The sequence below is a fragment of the Magnolia sinica genome, chromosome 18, assembly GCF_029962835.1.
Source record: "Magnolia sinica isolate HGM2019 chromosome 18, MsV1, whole genome shotgun sequence".
In the NCBI taxonomy this organism is placed as follows: domain Eukaryota; kingdom Viridiplantae; phylum Streptophyta; class Magnoliopsida; order Magnoliales; family Magnoliaceae; genus Magnolia; species Magnolia sinica.
This window is the reverse complement of record NC_080590.1, coordinates 60,453,207-60,481,058: the sequence shown is the minus strand read 5'-3', so window position 1 is coordinate 60,481,058 and position 27,852 is coordinate 60,453,207. Positions and strand designations below refer to the sequence as shown.

Here is a 27,852-nt window from a genome sequence, read left to right as displayed (position 1 = left end):
CAAAACTGACTTTTAATACATTCCTCTTAACCTAATTCCCAAAAAAGTACATTATTATCCTACCTTTTTTTTTCTTTTTTTCTTTTTTTGAAAGCTAATATCAACTTTTTTTTTGCTATCCTACCTTAAGTGAATATGCACCAACACCATTAATTATCTCCTCTTCTAAAACCAGTTTAACAGTCATTAGTCTATCACCCGTTCTCTGTAACCTTCACCATTACATCCTTCAAATCTTTATTTAAAATTATCCCTACCCTATCCGTAGTTTTATCCTTCCCATATACCACAAATTGTAGCCGTTGCCCATATGTTGGACTTTTGGTCCTTTCAGCTTCGTCTCCTACAAGCATGCTATATTAATCCACATTTATTTCACCTGATGAACTTCCCATATTCCAAGCAGTGAGATGAATTTTAATGTTGACTTGGATGATGGAACTTTTCAACTAAGCATATATCAATGGAATTATGGTAAGGAAAAAAGATAAGGAACATACCTCGCATTCAGTGACCAGGGATAAACTATAAAGCCTGATAACATGTGCAACTGATCGCAACACCAAGCGACGGAAAGAAGGCTCTCCTGCTTCACCTTCAAGCTGATTTCACATGAAAAAATAATAAATGATAATAGGAACATGTTACAGGAATCTTCTAGCCACAAAGCATCAGATGCCCCATTTGATCAAATTTTTCTAACCATCTAATTCAGAACTATATGGAATTACCTCAACATTGGTACGAAGTGATGTCATAAGAAGTGAACATATCTGGTGGCGTAAGACCTGATGTGTGCCAGGAAAGCCATGGCAACTGTAAATATCTGATACTATTACCGAACCAACAAAGGATATTATCAATCAGAACTAAATCCATTCGAGTCACACACCTGTTCATATGAAACCAAGGTTCTGAAGACAGCGACATAATGGGAGAGAATGAACCTGTAGGCAGGTTACCAGGCACCAGAACTACTAAGTAAACAAATCCATCAAAATGAATGTACAATTTTTAGTGTCAGAATAACCACATATCTACTTAATAATGCCCTTTCTAGTATCATTTTAGAATAAATAACAAGCTTCCTAATGACCTAAATTCAGAAGCAAAATTAGGAAAAGCATAGGATCCAAAAGATAATGAAAACCTAAGCAATTTTCTCAAGAAATACAAGACAAGAAAATGGTGAAAAAACATATGAGAAACATTGAATACAAAGATCAGTAAGGAATGAATAATGTGTCAACAAAGGGTGAATGTGAAGAGGAAGTGGCAAACTCTGGGTTTGCTAATCTTAGAAGATGATCAAGCATAAGAGTATTGCAGATGTAGCCGTCCAAGCAAAACTAGCAACCATCAAAGAGATGAATGAAGTCTAAACAAGTAAATGAGGGTAATGCAGGAGCATTTTCACACTGGGCACGAGTGGGGTCGCTAGTGGGATGCAGGGGCACACTCGGGGTGGGTGCGGCCCATGGAGGAGGTCTCGTGTTCGAGACTCCTCACCAGGGGTGATTAATGCGCATTTCACATCGGGCTCGAGTGGGGTAGCCTGTGGGATGCGGGGACACTCGGGGTGGGCGACCCATGTGATTTGGAGTTCACGAAGGGGGTTCGGCCGAGGTCCTAAAACCCATGAGATGTGGGGCCTGAGCTATGAGATAAAGGGATTAATTCGCCATACTCTAACAGTTCGAGCTTTTAGAGCAAGTGGTTAATTATCCTGCATCAAATTGGTATCAGAGCGGGAGGTCTCAGGTTCGAGACTCCTCACCGAGGGTGATTAATGCAGGAGCATTTTCACACTGGGCACAAGTGGGGTCGCTTGTGGGATGCAGGGGCACACTCGGGGTGAGTGCAACCCACGGAGGAGGTCTCGTGTTCGAGACTCCTCACCAGGGGTGATTAATGCGCATTTCACATCGGGCTCGAGTGGGGTAGCCCGTGGGATGCGGGGACACACTCGGGGTGGGCGGCCCATGTGATTTGGAGTTCACGAAGAGGGTTCGGCCGAGGTCCTAAAACCCATGAGATGTGGGGCCTGGGCTATAAGATAAAGGGATTAATTCGTCATACTCTAACAGTTCGAGCTTTTAGAGCAAGTGGTTAATTGTCCTGCATCAGAGGGTAAACACCCACTGCCATCACTGTAGTCACCATCGTTGTCGTTGTCAACTTAGCCAGCCTACCAGCAATATAGGTTGGCTTCTAATAAGTAGATCAGAAAGTTCATGATCAGCTACCAACTGGACATCAACCTTCCTCTTTTGCCTAGGCTCTAGAAACGACCATGGTAGAGGCCATCAATCCTTGCAAAAAGGACTTGGAAGAGAAAAGGTCACTAGGATTCCATTTATCCCAAATATCTATCCAGCATGATTCCCCATTGTTCGTATAATATTTACTCCAAAAACCTATACTTCACACCAAATTCATTCCCAAGTCTTCAGAATAGTCTCCAACTAGAATCCCCTTACCTGCCCCACCATATAATGTCCCCTCAACTCACAGATGCTCCATTTCCAACCAATAAATCTCCCCAAAATCTCACCTAATTTTTTTTTTTAAAGCAACGGTAATATATTAAAAAGAAGAAGAGAACAAAAGGAGGCTGCTGAGGTAGCAGAACCAAGGCTACAAGCCTAAAAACAAAAAATTAAAATCCTTAAGACTAGGAACATTAGCCGCCCATTCTATTAATAATTTTTTCGCCTTAGAACCCACGATTTGCGGCGAGGACTGAGAGTTGTTGAAGCATCTGTCGTTCCTCTCCTTCCAAACCGCCCACCAAATGGCGAGAATAGACATTCTCCACACCCGGGATCTAATTTTGCCCAACTTGAACCCATGCCAAGATGCGAGCATAGAGGAGGTAGAGGCCGGGGTGCACCCGCTGATGTTAAATCTGTTGAAGAAATCGAAATGGATCTGGGAGATGAAGGGGGACCTTCGCTATCCGGCATCTAATTCCTCACAGAAAATAGCACCCGTCCTTTTCCATCTACCCCTCAATTTGCACATATTCCTCTAAACCCCAGACCAAAATCCCTAAAAACTCCCTTAGAATCCAACCCCTATTTCCCTCATCTCACTTACTCTATGTCACTAAGAACCCTCTTCACTGCCACTTGCTTAAGACCCTCCAACTAGGCTCTAATCTCCCCAAATGAAGCACACCACTCTTTAATGGTAAGAGTGATGATGCTTTGTTACAATAAGTTGACTGGTGCAGATCACATATGACTAGTAACATCATGCACATCCAACTCCCCACAATTTAGTTCTGTTTCTTTGTTGTTCAAGCAAGGGTGGGATTGCTAGCTATTCCACTTCAGGATATGGGAAATATGAAGGAGAATTATAGAGAATGAACAGGTTGGAGCTCCACCGACTTATCCATTGCAACTGCTTGGACATTCTGGCTTCAGAAGACCAAGAGGTGCTTGGGGGCTTGTGATTAGAGATGAGGATTTCTAATATGCAAAGACAGTTACCCCTCCACTTTTTCATAATAGTTTTCTCATTTAAAACACACACGCACGGATGCACGCACGCACAAGCATGCCTTTCACAGGAACATGCCATGCGTTTGGGACATTTGAGCTGCACAAAAGGAGGGACCCACCATGAAGGTTACCTGGGCCAACAAATCAGGTTGGTCACTCATCCTCCAGGCTAAACTGTCAAAATCATGGACAGCCAATGTCTAACTCAGCATAGAGGTATGGCCCCGCCTGATTTTCACAGCAGGTGATGGTGTAGCCCGTCTTTTGCATGACTGGTAAGTCCTACACACATGACACATTCGCAGGAACTGTATATTTAAGTTTCACATGCAGCAACTGTATGTGATCTTTTTCTTCTTCAAATACCATTAGAAATATAGAATGCGTTTCTATATATCACTGATATAGTCCTAATATAGTCAAAATTCATACTGATACGAGCAGTTGTACCAGTCTAGTGCTGGTTGAGACATTCTCCAATGACAGCAAACACATTGATCCTCATCAAGGTATTCCATAGAGGTAACAGTGGCAGTTACATTAGGATACGAGCCGTAATGGCCATTACTGCCCTCTCTTTTGTTCAAAAAAAAAAAAACTGTTTCAGCCTTGTAACGGGCCATTAATGGCTGTTACGGCCCTGTAACCCAAAATGGTTACCACCATCACCATTATGTAGTGGCCTTTAGGTAGCCATTTTTTAATACCTTGGTCCTCATAGATGAACATAGAGACAGTAGATTGGTCTATAATGAATTCAGTGGCAATAAGAAGCTTTTGCGCTCGCTAACCCTTTACTTCAAGGGATTGTGCGTCCAATACACGATTGATTAATGACGATTCTTTCGAAGTGACGTAACTTTGAATCAGTTGAGACCATTGTCATTCATCCGTCATAGGTCGGAGTACTACTCTTTTGATTGAAAGGCGGCAACCCATTTGATGCCTGCTGGTCTCACTGACTGGTGGGTGCAATCTTTGGCTATGATTTTGTGGCTGCATGGATGGCCTGGTCCCTAAGGTGGATCAATCTGATGGTAGCATAAGAGGCTGATTGAGATTGGGTTTGGTATTAGCAGTTTCCCCCATTCCTAGCTTTCTACTGAGAGGAATCCTAAATGTTAGCAAATAGGTGAAGGGAATAGCCCTCGAGTATTTCTGCAGGCTTCTTCATGCCTTTGCGGAAAAAGGAATACAAATTTTATCAGTAGCAATGTCTTCAACAAACATTTGATAATGGTCTTACCAATAAAAAAGACAACTAAATGATTGTGGGTTTGTCAGTTGCAAGCATTAAAGGTATGGCCCACCTAATGTGGATCAGCCTGATCTCCATAGCAGGTGATGGTCCGGCCCATCTTATGCATGACATAATGGCAGGAACCGATCAGATTCCACATACAGCGCCTGTATTGATGGTATGGTCCAAACTCCTAAATCAATCAAAATTCATATCGATACAAGTGGAATGTAGCACATATCAGCCAATATGACGGTACATACCATTTTGGAGCTAGCTGATACGTTCTCCAATAACAACATATTGGTCCTAGGTGCTTCATAGACGAATATAGAGACAGTTCCAGATTGGTATATCATAAATTCAATGGCAGTAAGAGGCTGACCAACCATTGCTCTAAAGTATGCAGGACTTCTGGAAGGGAATCGGATAGTAGCATAAGAGGAGGCTTGATATCGGGTTTGGTAAGAGTTTTCCCCCATCCCTAGCTTTCTGCTGGGAGGAATCTTATTCATGAATGTTGGCAAATAGTGAAGGGAGAAGCCCACGAGTAGGGTGCAGGCTTCTTGGGCCTTCACAGATGAGAAGAAAAAATCATGAATGAATCAAGATAATGACTACAAATTTTAGCAGTACCAATGTCTTCAACAAACATTAACTTGTGTTCTTACCAACAAAAAGGAACCCAAGTTATTGTGGGTTTGCCATTCACAATTGTCACAGAGGATGGAAGGTGAATTGGCGGAATTATGTTTGATTAGGCTGAAAGAAGGAAAGAGTTGAACCATGAAACTTTCATAAATTAGATGGTTAAGTGACAAAACAGAAGGATTAACCACTTCCTTAAGAAACCACTTTCACCACATTGGTACAGAAGTGCTGTTTCCATTATCTGAGGAGCAACTAAACAAAATGACACATATTGGCACTAAGATGCAGCCAGGTCTGTCTAAAATCATTCAAACCCATTAAAAATTAGAAATTCAAAACATGATATTGAAGACATTCAACAGTCAAGTCTATATATGAGATTTTCTTCAATGGTACATTAGATATGAGAATTTCACTCCACAAGTGGAATATTTAAAGGAAATGTAATATCTATACTCCAGCCCAACTAGAGTCCTCTCTGTCAGTTCTTTGCAACCCAACATACAGTTCTCACTATGAGAAATTATGCAGTGATCTTGGGGAAAAAAAAAAAAAATTGAAAAAGAAAAAGTGTGAAGTGATAAACTGAGAAAAGATCACTAATAGTTTCCATTATGCCCATGATTCAAGGATCATTGTTCACAGGACATAACCAAAGCATGCAATTTTAAGGCAACAAAAGTGTTAAAACAGATTACTATAAGTATGACAGTTATAATCTTTGGGTGTTCAAAATAGCAACAGAAATGCATGACAGGACAAAAAATAAACCAATATAGCCAACAACAAAGCAAGCAGAATAAAGATGATCTCAAACTCCCAACTACTGAAAATTAATACAAGTGAAGCAGATAAGAGTGCTCACTCTCTATGCTAAAATTTTATGTATATATATATATAATAAATAAATAAATAAAAGAGTGCTCACTCAAGTATATCAAGTGCAAATGTCCGATGGAGATAAGTGACTCGCAACAAGATCGCCTGGTAAGCATATATAAATTCACATCCATCAGTGAAAAAGTCAAAAAAGCAACATGGTTATCAAAAACTGGCATCATCTTTGATAAAATTGCTGCCGAGGGAATGATAAACAAAACGAGTAATATTTTTAATGGTATCACAGAATATGAATGCTATTGAGGAAGACTCCGGATGGACGAGAAATAGGATATAGAGTCTGTAAGTTAACATGCTATTTGCTTCTATTTAGCACATACAGATCCACCTGCAGCAAGAGCTGTCAGGTCTTCAAGCAGTCGGAGACCAAGTTTTCCCGCTTTAGTTAGTCCTTCCCGCAATGCAGATAACCTTTCCGATACAAAGTCACCCTCCAAGGACCTTTAATCAAGGCAATCAAGATAGGGAGATTAATTGTGATATTGAGTCTATTAGGGTAACATGTCAGGCACACCATGCACAAACAAACAAACACGTGCATGCCACACAGCATCCATCCACTGGTGCAAACATGGATGCATGTGTGTTAAATACAAATACATAGAAAAGTAACTGGACAAAATTACGTACATCGAACGGTTGATCCTGCGACTAACTTCATCGGTGATAGAGCTGGTTCGAGAGACATGATTTCCAGAAACCACTTTACCAGCAGGGAGTGACTCAGCACAAACAACATGATCAAAAATCAAGGCAACTGCTTGCCTGAAGGTCGCTGCGGCAGTACTAGATCAAAGATTCAAATCTTTTAGGAAACAGTGAATAAATAAAAAGTTCACTCCATTTCAGAATCATTTTCCTCTTTAACTTACTTGCGCACACTGTCAGAAGAACGGTTATTTTCAAGGAGCCGGAGGCAGATACCAAGTGCCTGAGCCACATTATCCTGAGATATAATGCACGGGACGGATAAAATAGGGTGTCTCCTTCCATAAAGAAACCACGCAAACAAAAAACTCATGCACACAAGCAACCCCACATTAGCACATATACACTCGTATGCATGGAGAGGGAGAGAGTTGAATGCATGGACAGTCCACGACATCAATCTGGACCATACATCTGATCCCTGCCACTCTCCATGGGCCACTCAACTAAAAAAACACAGGTAAGGCAATCCTAACCCTCGACTCTTTAGCACTTTTCTTACAAATGCCCCATTATGCAGGCTACTATTGATGCTTGGAACTGTCAAATCATAGTGAGTGGAGAGCCTGGGGCAACGAAAGGTTGGGAGTTGGGACCAAAGTATTCCATAACGGTAATGGTGGCCATAACGGCCACCACTGTTACCTTTATGATACGGGTCATAATGGCTGTTACGGCCCCCGTAATGGCCGTTACGGTCTCTTTTTTTTATTGAAAAGCAAAACCTGAAAAACCTGTATTTGCCTCATCACATTGAAAAAAAAAAATTGAAAAACCTATATCTGTCCCATAACAGACCATTACGAGGCTGTTACGACCTTTACAGGGGACATAACAGGCCATTAGCAGCAGTTACAGGTCATTTTTTCCATAATGGTTGTTACAGCAGTTATGACCCCATAACATGTAACGGTTGCCACCATTACTTTACGTAACAGCTTTTATGGGACACCATGGTTGGGACCGCTGGATGTATGGTCCAGATTGATGACTGGAACTTGTACATTATTTACTGCCGACTGCATGGATGACCTTTTCTGCAATAAACTATCTGGATTGTCCATTTTGAAAGTTGCTATCGGATGCGTAAGATCCTTGATAGTTGTGAGCATGGCATAGCGGCCCATGAAGGACCTGGACCCGATGGATATACAGATGCCCACTAGTCCAACAAATGTAATATGCACCATCATATGGTGCAAACAAGCTGCATTGGATTATTCCCAAATATATGTATCTGTTCTCTATATTTTAAGTAGCTAAAGGAAAACGTAATTGACCAAGAAGACAACCAACCTACTACAACCACTCCAACAATCAGTCTGTCCTCAATTACAATTGTTACACATTGAAAGAACCTGGTTTTTGTTAACGGTGTCAGACACTATGTCACAGGTGGATACTCAAAATGAAGCTAGTTTGTGAAACTAGAGGGGAGAACTGAGAAAATACATGCCAGTACAAGGAAACAGAACCACAATCATCTTCTTCTCTTTTTTTTCAAAACCAAACATAAGTGTGTTGAATCACAAGAACATGAAAAAAAAAAAACACACATTTTTGCTCTCTAAAAACTAATAAGATGTAAATGCACAAAGAATGTTTAGTTATAGAATGAGATGGCTTCCTAAGCAAACCAGATTTCAGCAGCAATGTGAAACCCAAGCATGAATAGTATACATGATTCTAATAACCCAAGTAAACATGATGACAGCTTACAATAACATGAGGTCTGCCAGCACCACAGCCAGCACGTGTGCCAAACCTCAACCTGTGAAGCATCCTGGACATCTGAGCAATATGAAAGATGGACTCCTGCCATGAAGATTGCCATGTGCGAAAATCAAGATGGGCCATAGTCCAGGTGGGCTATCCCCATGCCAACCAAATGGATAGTATAAACAAATTTCCAACAGCGGATGTTAATGTCCACCAGAGACCTGCCTAGTAAGTTAACCGGCCTGATTTCATCCTCAAGAAGGGGACCACCTTATGCTCAGCTTAATGTCCTGCATGTTTACCAGATTGGCATGTATGATGTGTGTGAAGATGCATGCAGATGAGGACAGGTGTGGGGCAAGCAAACCTCAGCATAAAGTATCCTCCAAAAGTCTGAAAATTTATTTTCCCCAGTATTCATCATTCCTAATCTGAGGCCACTGCTTATGAATGAATGTCACATGGGATTTAAGCGAAAGACTACAGAAAATGATAAAACAGAAGTAGCATCAACATAAGAAGCAAGAGATTCAACCAATATTCACCTCATTTTCAGGGAGCAAATGTGACTGGAAAATTATCAATATTGTTTGCAGGGTTTTAAGTTGAACACTCTCGTCTGAGATTTCAGCATGCTGAACAGAAACAGACAAAAATACAGAATGTCAATCAGTCCAAGCAAAAGTATTCTTCGTTCAAATAAACGGCGAAATGTGGTAAGCAAAATGAGCATAGAACACTGGTAAACGAGTAAAAACACCTTACCTGAGATAACACCAATAAAAAAAATTAGAACATGGAAATAAAATTGTGCCAGAAATCCTGACTAAGGTATTTGATAACGATAATAGTGACCATAATGGCCACCACCATTACTGTTATTATATGAGTCATAACGGCAGTTGCAGCTTCTTCTTCTCTCTTCGGGGGAGGGGGGGTAATGGACCGTTATGGGTCAATTTTTCCATAACGGCTGTTACGACACAGTACGTTACCACCGTTTCCATTATGTAACCGTTTTGGAATACCTGGATCCTAATTCACAGAATATTTAGTAGAAAGTTGAAAGAGAGAGGAAAGAGAATTTGAGGAAGAAGAGAGGGATAGAAGGGGAGAAGAAAGAGGAGAAAGGGCAAAAGGGGAGAGAAATTTAGGGTGACAACTAGAGATCCAGTCACAATAGACGAACATATTCATTAAATATTGATGTAGGACAATTAACCACTTCCTCTAAAAGCTCGAACTGATAGAGCATGGCGAATTTATCTCTTTATCTCAAAGCCCAGGCCCCACATCTCATGGGTGAGGACCTCAGCCGAACCCCCCTCATGGGCCCCAAATCACATGGGTACCGCCTCACATGGGTGGGCCCCGCCTTACACAAGCTGCCCATCCCGAGTGTGCCCCCACATCCCACAGGCTACCCCACTCAAGCTCGTTGTGAAAATGCCCCTACATTAATCACCCTAGGTGAGGTCTCGAACACGAGACCAACCTGGCTCTGATACTAATTTGATGCAAGACAATTAACCACTTGCTCTAAAAGCTCAAACTGATTGAGCATGGCGAATTAATCCCTTTATCTCATAGCTCAGGCTCCGCATCTCATGGGTGAGGACCTCGGCCAAACCCCCCTCATGGGCCCCAAATCACATGGGTACTACCTCACACAAGCCACCCGCCTCACACGGGTGGGCCCCGCTTCACACGGGCTGCCCACCCAGAGTGTGCCCCCGCATCCCATAGGCTACCCCACTCAAGCCTGGTGTGAAAATGCTCCTACATTAAATATATTGTACATTGCATTCTATAGAAAATGGTGTACACCCGCACCCACAAGAAAAGGCTAAAAAAACGTAGATTCCTTTACCATCCCCCTCCAACTTGAGCATAGATATCAATCACTAGCTTGGAAAACATGTGACTCAAATGATGATGACCAATTCCTTTAGTTAAAAAATCCGCAAGTTGATCATCTGACTCCAGTTATGACATACAAACATCTAGCAAGGCCACCTTCTCCCGGATTAAGGGCCAATTAACTTCAGTGTGCTTAGTGATCTCATGGTAAACCGGATTAGATGAAATGTAGATGGCAACAAGATTATTACAATGAAGAGTCACGGGAGAAGACAGGAAGATTCAACTAAGTCAACAGAGTCTTCGATCAAAAGAGATCGCAGATACCATGGGACATAGCCCGATATTCAACTACAACACTAGAGCAAGCCGCCGCCACCTGCTTCTTATTTTTCCATGTCATGAGGTTCCTACCAACAAGGTATAACAACCAGAAGTAGACCTATAATCAGAAGGAGATCCTGCCCGATCTACATCCATATAGGCCTTAGTATAAAGATGATGATGCATGGAGTAAAGAATACCACACCTTGAGAGCCTTTGACCATATATGATAAACGGCATATAAATGACAGGTATGAGGGGCACACATGAACTGACTCACAACACTAACGGCAAAGACAATGTTAGAACGGGTAATATTGAAGTAGATGAGTTTGCCAACTAGGCATCGATACATGCCCTTATTAGGAAGAATCTTGCCACTATCGAGTTGGAGAATGTGATTCTTATTCAATAAGAGTATCCATGAGCCGAGCACTAAGAAGCCACATTCTGGAAAAAGAGCACGAGTACTTTCCATTGGGAATCTAATGCAGGGGCATTTTCACACAGGGCTCAAGTGGGGTGGCCTGTGGGATGCAGGGGCACACTCGAGGTGGGCGGCCCATGTGAGGCGGGCCCCACCCACGTGAGGCGAGTGGCTCATGTGAAGAGGAATCCATATGAAGTGGGGCCCACGAGGGGGGTTCAGCCGAGATCATAACCCGTGGGATGTGGGGCCTGAGCTAAGAGATAAAGGGATTGATTCGCCATGCTCTATCAGTTCGAGCCTTTAGAGCAAGTAGTTAATTGTCCTGCATCAAAGTGGTACCAAAAAAGGAGGTCTCGTGTTCGAGATTCCTCACCGAGAATGATTAATGCAGGGGCATTTTCACACCGAGCTCGAGTGGGGTGTCCTGTACAATGTAGGGGCACACTCGGGGTAGGCGGCCCGTGTGAGACGGGTGGCTCGTGCGAAGTGGAACCCATGTGAAGTGGGGCCTAACCCATGGGATGTGGGACTTGGGCTATGAGATAAAGGGATTGATTCGCCATGCTTTATTAGTTTGAGCTTTTAAAGCAAGTAGTTAATTGTCCTGCATCAAAGTGGTATCAGAGCGGGAGGTCTCGTGTTCGAGACTCCTCACCGGGAGTGATTAATACAGGGGCATTTTCACACCAGACTCATGAGGGGGGTTCGGTTATGGGTCAATTTTTCCATAACGGCCGTTACGACATAGTAACGCAAAACAATTACCACCATTTCCATTATGTAACCATTTGAGATACCTGGATCCTAATTCACAAAATATTTAGTAGAAAGTTGAGAGAGAGAGAGAGGGGGGGGGGGACTTCATCCTTGTTTTCCCTTCATTCATGTTCACATGACTAAACATTATGGAAACATTAAGGTGGGCCGTAGGAAGTTTTTAACGGTATGGCATTCGGTCACCATTGTTGTATGGTCCACCTCAGATTTGGATCTTCTGCATTTTTGGGTTCATGCCCTAAAATGTTCTAAAAAACGAATGGACGACATAGATATAGAATATAACATCAAGGTGGGCCCACAGCAAGGGCCGCACCATCTTGGGTCACGCCCCAAGTACTTTTTTTTTTTTTAAAGTTTTCTTTCAACGGTAATTTCTGTCTATAAAATGGTAGTGAACCAGTTTCATTAAGTGGTGTAAAACTCACACTATAAAATTAACTAAAAAGTTAAATACATTGTTTATTTTGTTTCGATATAAAATGGTGGTGATCGATGCTTTTTAACAGTGTAAAACATACATTTTAGAAAAGTAAAAAAGATAAGGGCTTTTAAGGAGGGGTTTTCGAAACCCTCTTTTCAAGCCCTAACTCGACACAAGTTCTCATACACAGTCGTAACAGCAGCCTCTCGATTCTCCCTCTGTAAGTATTTGAATCACTCCATTCGATTCTCCCTCCGTAGTACATCTCTATGTGGTTCTCTCGATCTAATTTAAGATCTTTCTTTTTTTACTTAAGACTATATACACAGATCCGCAGCTTGGATATTATGGTCAGATTGTCGATATTTTCGTTCTCACTGACATTATCGACGACATATCGCCAATATTTGGAAGAGTTTTCAGTACCACAAGTCCAGCGACACCGAAATTATTGGCAATAATATTAATTTTCCATCGACAAAACAAACACTAATCCCAGTCTACCCAACATATAGTTTAAAAAAGCCTAATCAACATGATCATATGCTTTTTCAACATCCAGCTTGCACACTATACCTTCATCTCCTTTTCTATGACTAGAATCAACACATTCGTTAGCTAAAAGAGAGCAATCTACAATCTTCATTTCGTCCATAAAAGCCCCTAGACTTTGAAATGACACTCCCCGACACGTTCCTGAATCTTATGGCCAAAACCTTTGCTAATATCTTATAAGGTCCCCCAAGCAAACTAATAGGGCGAAAATCTTTCATACATTCAGCTCCTTCCTTTTTGGGAATCATTGCTATAAATGTAGCCCCTAATTGTGTCGCTATCAATCCTTTGTCGAAAAATTCTTGCATGAAGCCAACCACATCTCCCTTTACACGCTTCCATAATTTTGGAAAAAAAAAAAAATGCTAACGGAAAACCATCCGACCCTAGAGCTTTATCACTCCCTAAATCTGCGACTACTCTCTTGATTTCATCTTCAGAAAAAGCTTGCTCAAGCGAAACCACCTCTTCCACCGAGATTGTATCGAAATGCAAATTATCAAGAGACAGCCTAGGACTCCTTTCCTTTGACAAAAGGTCTTTACAGAATTGTACCACTAGATCGCAAATTTGATCTTTTCCCTCCAACCTCTAACCATCTACTACCAATGAAGAGATTTTATTCACACGCGCTCTAGCGCTAGCTGTCGCACGGAAAAACTTGGTATTTTTATCTCCCACTTTCAACCATATTGCCCTAGACTTTTGTCGCCATTTAATCTCTTCCTCCCTCAGCCTAGCTTTATATTTAGCTTTGTGAATTTCCCTCCAAGCCATTTCCTCTTCTAAAAGATCTTCTTCCTCTTATTTGGAATCTAGCCTTTGAATCTCTAGAAGCATGTTGCTCTTCTCCTCCTCTCTGCCATTAAAAACCTCTTTTTTCCACTCCCCCTATCTTTTGTTTTAACAACTTTAATGTTTAAAAGAGAACAACACCAGCGCCCCCCTTGAACTGAAAAGGTTGACCACCAATCAACAATCTTTTCCCCAAAGCCTTCCACCTCTAGCCATGCTAGCTCGAAACGGAATGGACATGAACCCCAATCCTCCTCATCTATCTCCAAAAGGACCGGAGTATGATCCAAAAAAGGTCTAGGAAGCCCACGTTAATTGATCAACAAAAATTTCTCCGCCCATTCTGGGGAGAGGAGGAATTTGTCTAGCCTGCTCATTATTGGCGATGCTTGTCCATTCGACCAAATGAACTTTGCTCCTCCAAACGAGAGTATCATCTTGTTATTGAAGATCCAATCTGAAAAAATTATCATACCTGTAGTAATCTAACCCCCATTAGAATTCTCATGAATAACTCTAACCACATTGAAATCTCCTCCCACACATCATGGTCCATCCCACCTTAATCGACATGAATCCAATTCCACCCAAAACTCGCCATGAAATTTCGACCCACACGACCCATAAACTAAGGTGAAGCACCATCTGAAACATAGACCTATAACCTATTAAAAACCTTTGATTACTCTTTCCTTATAGGGCCAACCCTGGCTCAGCCCGGCCTATTAGGGCTAGGACTAGGGCAAAGCATTTTCAACCCGTTAAAGCCTAGGCCGGGGCTTAAGGAATTAGGGTTGGGATAAAACCAAGCCTGCTCGAAACTACCCCCGCCGATAGCCACCCCTATCTATAACCACCATTCTTGGTATCTTTACCAGTATCGCTGGCCAAAGATATGGAAACAAGTATTGATATTGCCAATTCTAAGAATGTATCACTCATTGAGGGAAACATTAGGGAAACATGGGGAAAATGATGGAATTTTGTAGTGAAACTTCAGGACATGCTAAAATACACATTTAAATATTTAGGAATCAAAAAATTGCAAAAAAATCTACAAACATAATGACTTTCCATTTAATGAGGGCCTAGAAGGCTGTGTTGTCGTAAAAGAGCAATGCAATGATAATCAAAACAAGTTCCTTTCATATCATTAATATCACTAGGAACACAATAATCACTAAAAGTTATTTTTAAATTATTTTTTTCAAAGGTCATACCTCCATCCATGCATGCAAACAATCATACATCCATACATGTGACATGTCTATCTATCCATCCATCCATACATACATACATACATTAATACATCCATCCATCCATCCATGCATACACCAATAGATCGATCCATCCACGCATACAAACATGCATCCATCCATGCATGCACACATACATGCTCATGGGGACATCGGAGGACCTATTCGGGTGTACCAGAGACAGGGGCAACCACCCACATCAGCGTAACTCTCTTTGTGGATAGGAGACGAGTTCTAGATGGGGCCCACTGGGCCATTTTGAAGACCCTACACGCATTGGACATGCATCAAGAAGACCCCACTTTGGGATGATGCATGTAAGTTGCTTAGAAGACAGTTTTCGTCATAGGATTTTTATTTTGGGTCAATCTGACCGTTGGATCTTGTCGATCAGGCCATTGGGCCACCAGATCGTTAACCCAGATCTTGCTTCCTTTATGTTTTTTGTTATTTTTAATATTTATTTGATGGTTGAGATTGATAATAAATGTTTTAGTTTCCTTATTTGGAATGATCGGCCATATCACTTACATGAGTGGTACAGTTGTAATTATTTTGAAATTTTATTATAAAAGCACTTGGGGGGGGGGGCATCCAACCCTAATGGAGTAGTTTTGAGAAGAAAAAAGGAAAGACTTTCTTGTGTGAATGTATTTTTTCTCTTTGTTTCTAAGGTTTGTGAGAAACACGCCCTTCTAATTGAATTGTGAAATGGTAAAGGCTTGTTTAGTGATGGATTCCTCCAAGGTGCATTCTTCCTCTTTCTGTTTTCAAACAAGGTATTCCACTTCTTTTCTTTTCCTCATTCTTTCCCTTCCCTTACAACCTTTCTAAACATGTCAAAACCCAACTCGATCCATTCCTTTTCCTTTTTCTCCCTAGCCATCCACATGTGGACCCACGCGCACGCACATGCGTCCGTACAGACCTTCATGTGTGGGCCCAGTTTCGTATCTTTGCCTCCTTAATCTCCTTCCAACCCTACCTCATCTCTATATCCTTTAATCCTTAGAACCCCAATTCCCAAATCTCATTTCGTTAACCTAAAACCCAAACAAAATCTTATTTTCTTGTAAAACCTTTCCCAAACCAGAATTTTATTTGCGTCATTGTCTATTCACGCAGTTGTTGCACTACCCACGCTAGATTGGAAGTCCCTACTTCAAAGTTGGCCACTCTCGAATGATTGAATATTTTCGTGCACCGCGTATGTGATAACCTAGGACCTTTGTATTACAAATCTGAATTTTCTGAATCTATTATGTGGATATGATTGATTTTACATGTTGATTACTGAAATTATTGCGTAATTGATATCTCATCTTGCATCCCAGGTTAGTTTCCATCGTCCTACATCACATGATCCATCCATCCATCCATCCATGCATGCATGCATAGATGCATACATACACACATGCACATATACACACATACATACATCCATCCATCCATCCAACCACCCATTGATTCTACCATCCACACATGCACAATGATCCATCCATACATCCAACTAATTTCCACCAATAAATGAAAGCATTTAAGGAAAATATCTAAAACAGGAAGTTGAAATTATTTATTTTAAATAAAAGAGCTTTTTACCCGAAAATTCCTAGGAGTTATTGATATTTATTCTAAGAACAATCTTTAACTTTTTTTATTTACCAAAACATTCTTTGGATTGTACGGACTGTGGGTGAAAAGTTCAATTTACCCTCACAAGGACTAATTCAAAACTGAAAACATCGTCGATTGCAAAAGGGAATTAAGGACTATGAAAACCGAACATTATATGGATCCTAACTTGATGTGTTCCTAAAATCCAATCCGATCACCAGTTGCTAGACCTAATTTACGCGTAGGTTTCAAAAGCCAGTCCCATCCGTGATTCAGGTGGACCATACAATGGAAACAATGCACAGGACGATGTCCACCCTCTAAATTGCTTCCCTTGCGTGGCCCACCTGAATCACGGATTATCCGAACGTTTGGGCCAAGTCTAAATGTTTTTTTGGCATCTAATGGTTTGAGTGGATTTCACATAATCATCACGGTGGGTCCATAACAAAATCCATTGTGGATGTCTCTCTCACAACTACTTCCTATGGTGTGGCCCATGACAGGTCGGCCTGATTTTATGGTTTTGGGCCTAAAGTAGGATTACACATCTAATAGTCGAAGTGGATTTCACATACACATCACACTAGGCCCCGCCAAAATTCGATAGGCTTCCCTCTAGACAAGATTTCCAAAAGCGGATTGCAGCACTCGCCACAGGGATATCCTGTGGCAAGACATGGCCAACTTGGAGCCCACCGTGATGTGTGTTGGTCTCGTGTGGAGGTGTACACGAGTCGATCCGAGTCGAGCTTGGCACAGCTAGACTCGGCTCGGCCACTTACTAACCTCAGCTCGGACTCGGCTCGGTCCTCGAGCCTGACTGGCCAGCTCAGCTCGGTTCGGTCAGCAGCTCAGGCCAGTTTGAGTTGAGTTCGAGCCAAGATCGAGCCGAGTTCACCTGTGCAGCATTTTCACAAACACATGAACTGCACTTTCAAAATTTTGTTGTATGTAAAAAAGCAGCAATGGATTTATAGGTATTTCATCAAACACCTTGTAAACAACATAAAAATCAAGAAGGGTATTTGTTTCATATACGTACCTTCCTTGCCACCAGCCACACTTCATTGAGTCATTTCATCAAACACTTGGTAAGCAACAGCAATATCAAAGTAACTGAGTCACCGAACTGAATCGATCCAAGTTCGACTCGAGTTGGGTTCGATCCAAGTCGAGTCAAGCTTGGGCAAGCTCGAACTCGGTTCGAAATTTTTTCGAGCTCAAAAAATCAGCTCGAACTCAGTTTCGAACCGAGTCGAATCGAGCTTTTTCAAGTCGAGTCGAGTTGAGCGAGTAACCGAGCCAACTCTACTCGTGTACAGCCCTAGTCTCGTGCCCTAAAATGAGCTGGCAAAATAGATGAACGGTGTGAATAAATCACATAAATCAAGGTGGGCCCCACAGTGCTTGGGCCATGTGGTGACACAAGGATATCCCTGTGGTGGGTGTTGCGGGCAATTGGCTTCAAAGATTTCCGTCTAATGTTAAAAAAATAAAAAAGTGATGCGTATGCGAAATCCACTCTAACCATTAAATGTGCAATATATTGTTAAGCCCAAGCCCAAAAAATCAAGCTGACATGTGATTTAGACGGACCACAATAAAGGAAACGGTTGGGGGAGAGACGTCCACTTTTGATTTTTTACAAGGCCTATACATTGTTTGCAATTGTATGGTCCAGCTAAATCACAGATAGGGATGAGTTTTGAGCCATGTGCCTAAAAACGGTCGCGCACATGATGGTTTGGAGTGCATTTTGGAAACAGGTCCCACTCCATGCAGCCAAACCCTTCGTTGTCATGGAAGCTCAGTACAAGTCTTAGCTGGCGAGAGACCATTGGGATGAGAGCAGATTCGGCTGTAATCGGTCTCCATGTGAGAGGATATAGATGAGAATGTATGGGTAAAAATGTCCTTTTACCCTCACCTATAAAGTAGGAAGCATGATCTTGTAAATATAGAATTTAACGGTATTTTATGGTAAAATTAATATTAGGAGGAATTTTTTAGTAAAAATCCCTCAATAAAACGATTCTTTTTCATTTTCCAAAATTTTAAATAATTCAAAAATTCAAAATGGAAGAGTAGTGGTCAAAATCCACTCCCCAACTAGATCCCCAAAAAATCCTTTTAAAAAATTGAATTGCGTATTTTTTCGATTTTTCTAATTTTCGCAATTCCAACTCACCAAGCTTTCAATGAGGTGCCCCAAACCTCTCCAAGAAAATGCGCTCTTTTATTTTTTAAGATATTTTTGCATTTTTGTTGTATTTATGCACATTTTCCCCCTTCTCAAATTTTTCCGCCAAATTTGGGGATTTGATTATCAAAAACTTTACAAGGATTGAAATCCACCACCCACCCAAATCCCAAAAAATATATTATAATAATAATAATAATAATAATAATAATAATAATCTAAAAACAATCGAATTTCCTTCTTTTTTTCAACTTTCTATGATTTTCCTAATTCATGCCCACTGACACTTCAATCCTCGATTTCAGCCCCAGATATGAACTTTAATCCATAGAAATTCAAAAGGAGTTGCCGATTTCCACCATAAAAATAAGATCTGAAAGAAAAAAATACGAAAATTCCTCCTTTTTCGTTTTCTTTGTATGAATTTTTCTTTTTCTTTTTCCTTTTTTTTTTTGTATTTACACACTTGCCTATGGTCAATTTCCAGAAATTTCAACAAAATTTTCATCGATATTATCAGTATCTTATCAATATACAAAGAGAGCATGGGTGATAGAATGCCACGAAAATATTGATATCGACAAGATATCAAGGATATTTGAAATTCTGGAGATATATTGGAGTCTCAGGATCACCAAGGTATACCAAAATGGTTACATTTTGGCCGTAATGGCCGATTCGTACAATAATGGCCAAGGCCGTTACACAATACGGGTCCAAAGCTACGTGGGGTCAAAAATGCAACCGTAACGACCATTATGGCCCCCATATCACCGTTATAGCCCCGTGACGAAGAATAAAAAAAAAAACTTACCTCTAATTCAATTCTTCTTCTTCCTCTTCTTCTTCTTCTTTCATTGTTGCGTTCGGCAGCTCTCTCTCTCTCTCTCTCTCTCTCTCTCTCTCTCTCTCTCTCTCTCTCTCTCTCTCTCTCTCCGAAGGTGCATGATGCCAAGTGCACATTCACTATTTCATAGGGCAGCCCACCTTGTTGTATGTCTTGTATATCCAGTTATCCACACTGTCCATCAGTTTTTCCAGCTCATTTTCAGGCATGGTCCGTACAAAGAAGCAGACCTAAATCTCAAGTGGACCACTCAATAGGGATTGAATGCCCACCATTAAAAACTTCTTAGGGCCTACTGTAATGTTTATTTGCCATCCAACCTGTTGAGAAGGTCACGGAGACTCGGATGAAGGGAAAACACAAATAGTAGCTTGATCCAAAACTTTTGAGTCTTAAGAAGTTTTTAATGGTGGGAATTCAATCATTACTGTGTGGTCCACCTAAGATTTGGATCTGCCTCTTTTTTTGGACCATGCCCTAAAATGAGCTGGCAAAATAGATTGTCAACATGGATACAAAACAGATATATCAAGGCGGACCACACATTCACGGCCTCATGCCATATTATTTTAGGGCACGAGCCCAAAAATGAGGCAAATCCAAAGCTCAAGTGGAACACACCTCAGAAATTGTGGGGATTGAATGCCTACCATTGAAAACTTCTTGGGAGCCACAAAAGTTTTGGATCGAGTTGTTTTCTATGTTTTCCCTTCCATCTAGGTCTGTGTGACCTTATGAATAGGTTGGATGGCAAATAAGCATCATGGTGGGCCCTAGTAAGGTTTTAATGGGGGGGCGTCATTGTCCCCACTGCTTTCTGTGGTGGTCCACTTGAGCTTTGGATCTGCCTCATTTTTGGGTGTATGCCCTAAAATTATTTGGCAAAATGGGTGGACGATATGGATATAACAAATACATCACGATGGGGCCAACAAAACTTTGCTACATCAACACACCACTGAGGTCGATGGTGTTTGTTGCACTACGCAATCCAAGTCCCACCTAATTCGGCATTAAAAAAAATTGTACACAAGACATGTGTTAACTCAAAATTAACCAATTAAATTATTCAACTGTTGTTGTGAAGTCACAATCCCAAAATCAAATTGTTTGAACAATTTTAACCGTTAATTTTCACTTATTTTTTAAAATAGGACCATTTGATATTTTCATTCTTCACCGTCTAATAAATCTCCACTGATCCATTAGTGGGATAAGTGCCAATATATCGGATGAATTTGAGGCTGACTTAAGGCATCGGGTGGTCCGCCAAATCGGTCCCAAATCAGCAACACCATACATTTGAATTTAATTGCATTTTTTCCTTGAGAATTATTAAGGGAAATAATATCAAATTAAATATAGAAATTACATGATAGGACACAGACTCTAGAGTCTATATGTTGAAATGAAATGTTTGCGAGTTTCAAGGTATGTAATAAACCAATACTGTAAATAGTAGTAAAACATGCAAATGTGAGATGCTTTGGTCTTACATTCATTCCAATAAATTTATCATTGATATTATATAGTTAGAAAATTAAATATAAAAAGTTTTTAGTCAATCACAAGTTGTCAGGTTCATAATTTATCAAATAGTCCAATATAGCATTCTCACCAAAGAGTGGACCGTCACACTACCATTAATATATTCAAAACAAAAATGAATGTGTATTTGGAATATTTACATGTTTCTGAATTTTCTGAATATTTTTCTAGAATTTTTCGAGCAAAAACAAAAATCAATTGATATAGAGGCTATCGGCCATTAAGCCCCCTTGTATCGGCCGTGATGCTGATACTCCGTATCGGTAATAGTGGTGAGTATTACTGCCACCGTTACTGGTATGGAACATCTTGGGTATCACCAACACGGCGATGTTATCGACAATATCATTGAAACTAATAACAATGGCTATAACCAATAGATGGGCTGACACACAATGTTACCCTCATAGTTGACCTAAACAAATAAACAGCCCCAAGCATCTATGAAGGAGCTCAATCAAAGAACACAACAACAGAGCCTAGAAAACTAGTTGTGTGGCAACATTCAACCACAAAAAACTGCACAACTCCTTCAAATCACCATGACATCAAGCATTGTTTGATACAAGGATTGAAAACTCACAACCAAACCCAATCCAAGCAAAAGAAAAAAAAATCTGCCTAAAAACATCCAAAATACATATAAACTGAAATTTTTCAGATTTTCTCTATTTTGGACAAAACTCCATTTAAAACTTGTCCAAAAATAAATAAATAAATAAATAAATAAAAAATCAACTATATTCTTATAAAATCATACTCTTACAGATCCTGTACTTTCCGGCTTCAAGGGGCCATCTAACCGTACATTGTTGACATCAGTTGTACAAGCAGATGACATCAACCTTGGACCCAACAAGGAAGGGTGTGATCATTCTAGGAAACCTACTCTGATACAAAGTAGAGAGAGAGAAGGAAAAGAGAGGAAAAAGGAAGAGACAAATGGGAGAGAAAGATGAGAAAGGGAAGAAAGGGAGACAAGTTTAGGGCAAAAGCCGGAGAGCCAATCACAATAGACTAACACTTTCTCTTTAATATTCACTAAATATATTGCACACTACATGCTATAGAAAAAGATGTACACACACACGAGAAAAGATAATATATGTAGACTCTAATACATATCCAACCCCCTTAAGAGTCTGTTGTCTGTTACCAATTTCCATTGGGCACATTAATGGGCCAGGTTTGCCCATCAGGTTCCCAGCACCATCCAGCCATGTGTGGGCATTGGTTCCATTTCACATAACTGAGGGATGGGCCTGCACCTCATTTTATGGCCCATAAGTATTCTACAATTGTTCAACCATGTACTGCCATGTGTTTCATTTCATGGCCCTCAGGACAGGTGATAAGGGCATTCGAAGCCTACATGAGTTTATCGGAGGAGGAGAGTTGAGGCCCCAACCACAATTTCATTATGGTTAGATGATCATTACATGGGGCCCAGTGGACCCAATTCAAGTTCTTAACCGCGTTAAAGACCCCATATGCATGATTGTGCATTTTTGAAAACCCCACACTGAGAAGATGAATGTGGGCCACTTATTTAGAACTGATTGATACATCTTTAGACTGACACTGAGAAGATGCATGTGGGTTGTTTATTTAGAACTGATTGATACTTCTTTGGACTATTTGGATGTCACCCAGCTTGACCTGGACCACATCTGAACGTTACAAACATTAAAATATGCCATTGGATATCTTCTTCCTTTTTTTTAAGCAACTGAAACTGCATTAAACACGAGAGAAGGGAAACAACGACAGGAAAAAGAAAAGGGGAAAGGACAACAAAACAAGAAAGAATGGAACAAATCTACTGAGATAGCAGACACCCCCCAACTGCCTAAAAAACTAAAATCAAAATTACTTAAATCCTTAACATTAGAAGCCCATTCAATCACCAACTTTTTAGCCCTAGATCCCACCATCTTAACGGAAGAGGAAACATCATTAAAACATCTTTCATTTCTTTCTTCCCAAACGGCCCACCAGATAACAATAATGGTCATGCGCCAGATCATAGACTTGACCTTCCCGAGATTGAGACCATTCTAAGCAGAGAGCAGATTGGCGGCCGATTGAGGAGCACACCAATTCACTGAAAATCTCTGACAAAGGTCAGCCCAAATTATAGACATGAAAGAGCAATGAACCAGCAGGTGATTAACTGATTCGGTGTCACGCACACGACACAAGCAAATATTAACAATCTGCATGCCTCTCTTAACCAGATTGTCAACCGTAGGAATTCAATTGCGACCCGCAAGCCAACCAAAACAGATGAACTTAGGGGGAACGGGGTAGTTCCAAATGAACGGAGCTGCATCATGCGAATGGAGCGTCACAGGACAGGAGGTGGTGTAAAGAGACTTGATGGAAAAAGAACCAAATTTCTCCAACAACCAAACAAGGCTGTCTGGCTGATTATGAAGAGGAGCGATCATAAAGATGCATTCCTGGAGAGCTGTGAACTCCGAAGCTTCACTATCTCGAGGTTTCTGGAACATCTAATGTCCCAAACAATTTGGGCTAGCGTGAGAGAATAACAGCTGTTGATGAGGATATCTTTCTCGGGGACCAGCCGGTAAATTTGCGGAAATTGGTATTTAAGAGGTTTCTCCCCAATCCATAGATCTTCCCAAAACCGAATGAAGACCCATCTCCCAACGCATAGCTGTTGTTCTGAATGACTGGATTTTTTGATTAAGAATCCCTTTCCAAATATGGGAGGCCTTATAGTATGAAGAATCTTTTGGCCACCAACCCCCATGAGAGGAGCCATACTTACCCTTCACAATCAAAGCCCAAAGAGCATCCTTTTCAGAGGCGAGTCTCTAAGACCATTTCCCTAACAGCGTCAAATTCATCACTTTCAGATTCTTCACATTAGCACCACCTTCCCTGAACAGCTTACAAACTTCGTTCCATTCTCACAAGTGAATCTTCCTCTAATTCTCTTTACCAAACCACAAAAAATCTCTTCTAATTTTATCTATAGACTTGAGAACCGGCCCAAGACATCTAAACAGCGACATGAAGTAGAGGGGAAGGCTAGAAAGGGCTGCTTTAATCAAGGTCAAGCGACGGCCCATAGATAAGTAGCGGCATTTCCAAGAGGCCAGCAACTTTTGGAACTTGCTAATTATTTTGTCCCACAGATTTCGACGGCGGACCCACAGTCAGAGGAAGACCAACAAAAGAGGTTGGAAATGTGTCAACATGCCATTGTATATCTTGGACACATTGATTTGGTGATCCGGACCATTGGATATGTTAGGAGACTCGGGTTTAGGTGTACAGACACTCTAGTCTACACATCTGAGCCATGGACACATTGGACCACATTCATCCAAACTGTTGATCGCGCATGGACGTGTGGACATACCCATTGCACATTGGAGATCATCCTTGTGTCGTGTGGCACTTCTTTATTTTTGTTTTATTTTTCAGTTTTATTTTAAGTTATTAGAAGTTTATGTTTTGATCTTGATCGTTAATAGATTCAGACGATAAAAAATAGTTCTAGACTTAGGGTTTGCTTAGGTTTTCTTCTATATACTTGTTTGAGACTTGAGACTTAAGATGATGAACATATTCAATGAAATTTCTCTACATTGCTTCTTTTGAGCAAGAAAACTTCCTGTAAATGGAATTTGGTGTGAAGCCATTGGAGTGATTCCAAGTTATCTTTCTTATTCCTATCAAGGTATTTCTTTCTCTCTCTCTCTCAAACCCTCTTTTTCCATTGAATAGTTTTTCTCTTCTTTCTCAAACCCTAACTTCATCATCATCAACCCAAGTCATCACCAACCAAACTGACTCAGCCCTACCATATCGTCTGTACGACTGTACAGACATACCCGTACACTGCATGAACCTATCCGTACAATCGAACCCTCTTCTTCTCTATTTTATAAAACCCTAAACCTAGCCTTTTACAAAACCCTAAATTCTCAATTTCATGATTTCCAAACCCAAATCCTGATCCATTCAAACTTTGGCAAAGCACGAGTGAATCCTCAAATCTAGAACAAATCCTATGCTAGATGGAAGTTCCACCTTCCATTGGGCCATGTCCGATCAATAGCCTTAAGGATCTATTTTACAGGATTATGATGTGGTATTGAACTTGAGCTTGATTGAATATTTAATTTCTCTAAATTTGTGCTAGATTGGCTTTATTTTATGCTTTGATTTACTCTAGTAATCAGTTAATTAATTTGTTTGCATCATCCTAGTTTAGGCCATCCATCCTGCATCAACGGGCCTATGGCTCATTTTAAATTCCAAAAGATAAACAATCTGGGACAAGCCCATATATGAAAACATAGACTCAACCAAAGCCCAGATCTGATGGAGTTTCAGGGCTGATGGCTAGCCCACAAAAAGCCCAAAAGTAACCCATTCTGGTGGGTTTTGAAGAAGAAGAGTAAAACAGTGGCTTTTAGAGGCTTTAGGTAACATCATATATGAATTCCAAAAGATTGACTGTTCTTTATTTGTTGTATTGAGAGGTTTTAGAGATGGTTTAGGAAACTGACGCAACAACGAAAACAAAAAATCACGAATCATTTACTATTATTTTCCTACTTTTTAGGTGTCAAACATTTGGCTTCTGCATGAGATCCAAAAAGGCTGCATTAAGTGGGTTCCTGGTGGGTTTCTCTGGTCAACCATTCAAAAGAGTCATTGGTTAGTTTTTTAGAAATCCATATTTGGCTCAGGTATGGAGAAAAGTTTGATTAGATTTGAACGGCCTAAAAGAGTATGAGGGGAAGGCCTAAAAGCACTTGGATTGAGGGGGTGAAAAGGGACAGAAAAGTGTGACTACCTATGGAGAATAAGGGCTTAAGGATGATTTGCAAAACTGGATTCGTGAATCTGAAAATCAATCCACTGGTTCACTGCTAATCTCAAGCAAAACCAAGTCCACCAATAGGAATAGAGAATAGAGAATAGAGAAGGAAATTCAACTCGCTTGCAACTTCAAAATGTAACCACTATGCAACTTCAAATGTAAACAACATGATTATAAATAAAATTTACAAACGAAATCTGTAATGCATGCTAAATTACTCACGTCTTTCAGGGTAGAGAGTATCTCTTTCAGAGCTGGTGGGGCAACAGCGTCATGTGATATAAGCTTTTGCAAACAGGCAAGCCCAATAACACTTAGCTTCACCGACTTAACCTCACAAGCCATCAAAAAAATCCGCAATATGTCCTCATTAAGTGCAATTTCACCAGGACTCGATAGTGAACGAAGCTGCACGGTGACAAGAATGACACTCAAAACAGTGACAATTTTTAAATGAGGAAGAATACAGTGTTCGGCCCAAAAGTGAATGCTAACAGTACCCTCGGGTTTCAGTTTCTATAAGTGGGGCCCATGGCTTGTGATCAAAGACATTGATATGAAGGGCGCCACTGAGGCTGTTCCATGCACCAAAGTTCCCTACATCAGAAGATCCTATCCATTGAAGCTTTGGCCTTCCAAATGAATGCAGATCGTTGTTGTACTTTCTTTCCAGACCATCTATTTCTGGACACATTAAGGGTTTAGACTTTCCCATCATGGAGATTATTGGTGCATGGGCCATCTACAATGGGTCCCACCTTATCAAAGGTTCGGATGGCTGAACTATTGGGTCCAACTGGTACAAACTGAAAAGCCAAACACACTATAGAATATCTCAGCCAGAGCATTCTATAGTACCTCTTCCAAATCATGATGACCCCATATTGAGAGTTTCTAAAATCGTAGATTTTGGGTAGCTTTTCAGAGAATCTCTAATTTTCATCTTAATTTTTGTAAAAATAACTTGAATACTTTTTCTTTTCTTTTCTTTTTCTTTTGAACTTCTATCAACTGCCAAAAGTTGAGATTTTCTCCAAAGAAAAATAAACAAAGAAATCTACAAAAGTTTCGATCTTTAAAACCATTGTAACTATGATGCCTTCTTTTCTACCCACATTGTAATAGCTATGAGTCGCTCACATTGCTTCAGTTACTGATTTAAAAAAAAACTTCTCTTACATTAAATGCCTGTATGGTAGATGCTAAAAATGCGCTCCGTGTAATTCAGTGATCTCCCAAACTAATTTTCGGAAAGCCAAGTGGTTGGAAGCCAATTTCGGTAATTAATGTCTTTTTAAAAATTGGATGAGATAAAACAGCGAGAGGCCTTTTTTCTAGAATATTGCCAGTCTAGTTCAAAGCTCTGTGGGGCCCACCATGATGTCTATGCAACATTTACTCCACCAATCAGTTCAGCCAACTCATGCTAGGAAGTGAGCCCAAAAATGAGGTAGATCAGAAACTAAAACCGGCCACACCACCAGAAACAGTGAGCATTGAATGCCCACCATTGAAACCTTTTTGGGCCCACAAAAGTTTTGGATTAGGGTGATACTTGTGTTTTCCCTTCATCCTAGTGGGAATCACGCTATGAACAGATTAGATGGCATATAAACATCACGGTGGGC

General features: G+C 40.6%; 1 protein-coding gene across 1 annotated transcript in view; it reads right to left on the bottom strand.

Moving 5' to 3' along the window:
- Window positions 1-27,852, bottom strand: part of LOC131233785 (uncharacterized) — a 154,061-nt gene that overhangs the window by 124,550 nt on the left and 1,659 nt on the right. Inside the window, exons 2-10 of the mRNA XM_058230575.1 lie at window positions 26,447-26,632; window positions 9,273-9,362; window positions 7,173-7,246; window positions 6,931-7,086; window positions 6,621-6,741; window positions 6,329-6,384; window positions 893-947; window positions 732-788; window positions 501-602 (exon numbers count right to left, since the gene is read on the bottom strand). Coding sequence (XP_058086558.1) covers window positions 501-602; window positions 732-788; window positions 893-947; window positions 6,329-6,384; window positions 6,621-6,741; window positions 6,931-7,086; window positions 7,173-7,246; window positions 9,273-9,362; window positions 26,447-26,632 — 897 coding nt within the window. The remainder of the gene's footprint in view (window positions 1-500; window positions 603-731; window positions 789-892; window positions 948-6,328; window positions 6,385-6,620; window positions 6,742-6,930; window positions 7,087-7,172; window positions 7,247-9,272; window positions 9,363-26,446; window positions 26,633-27,852) is intronic.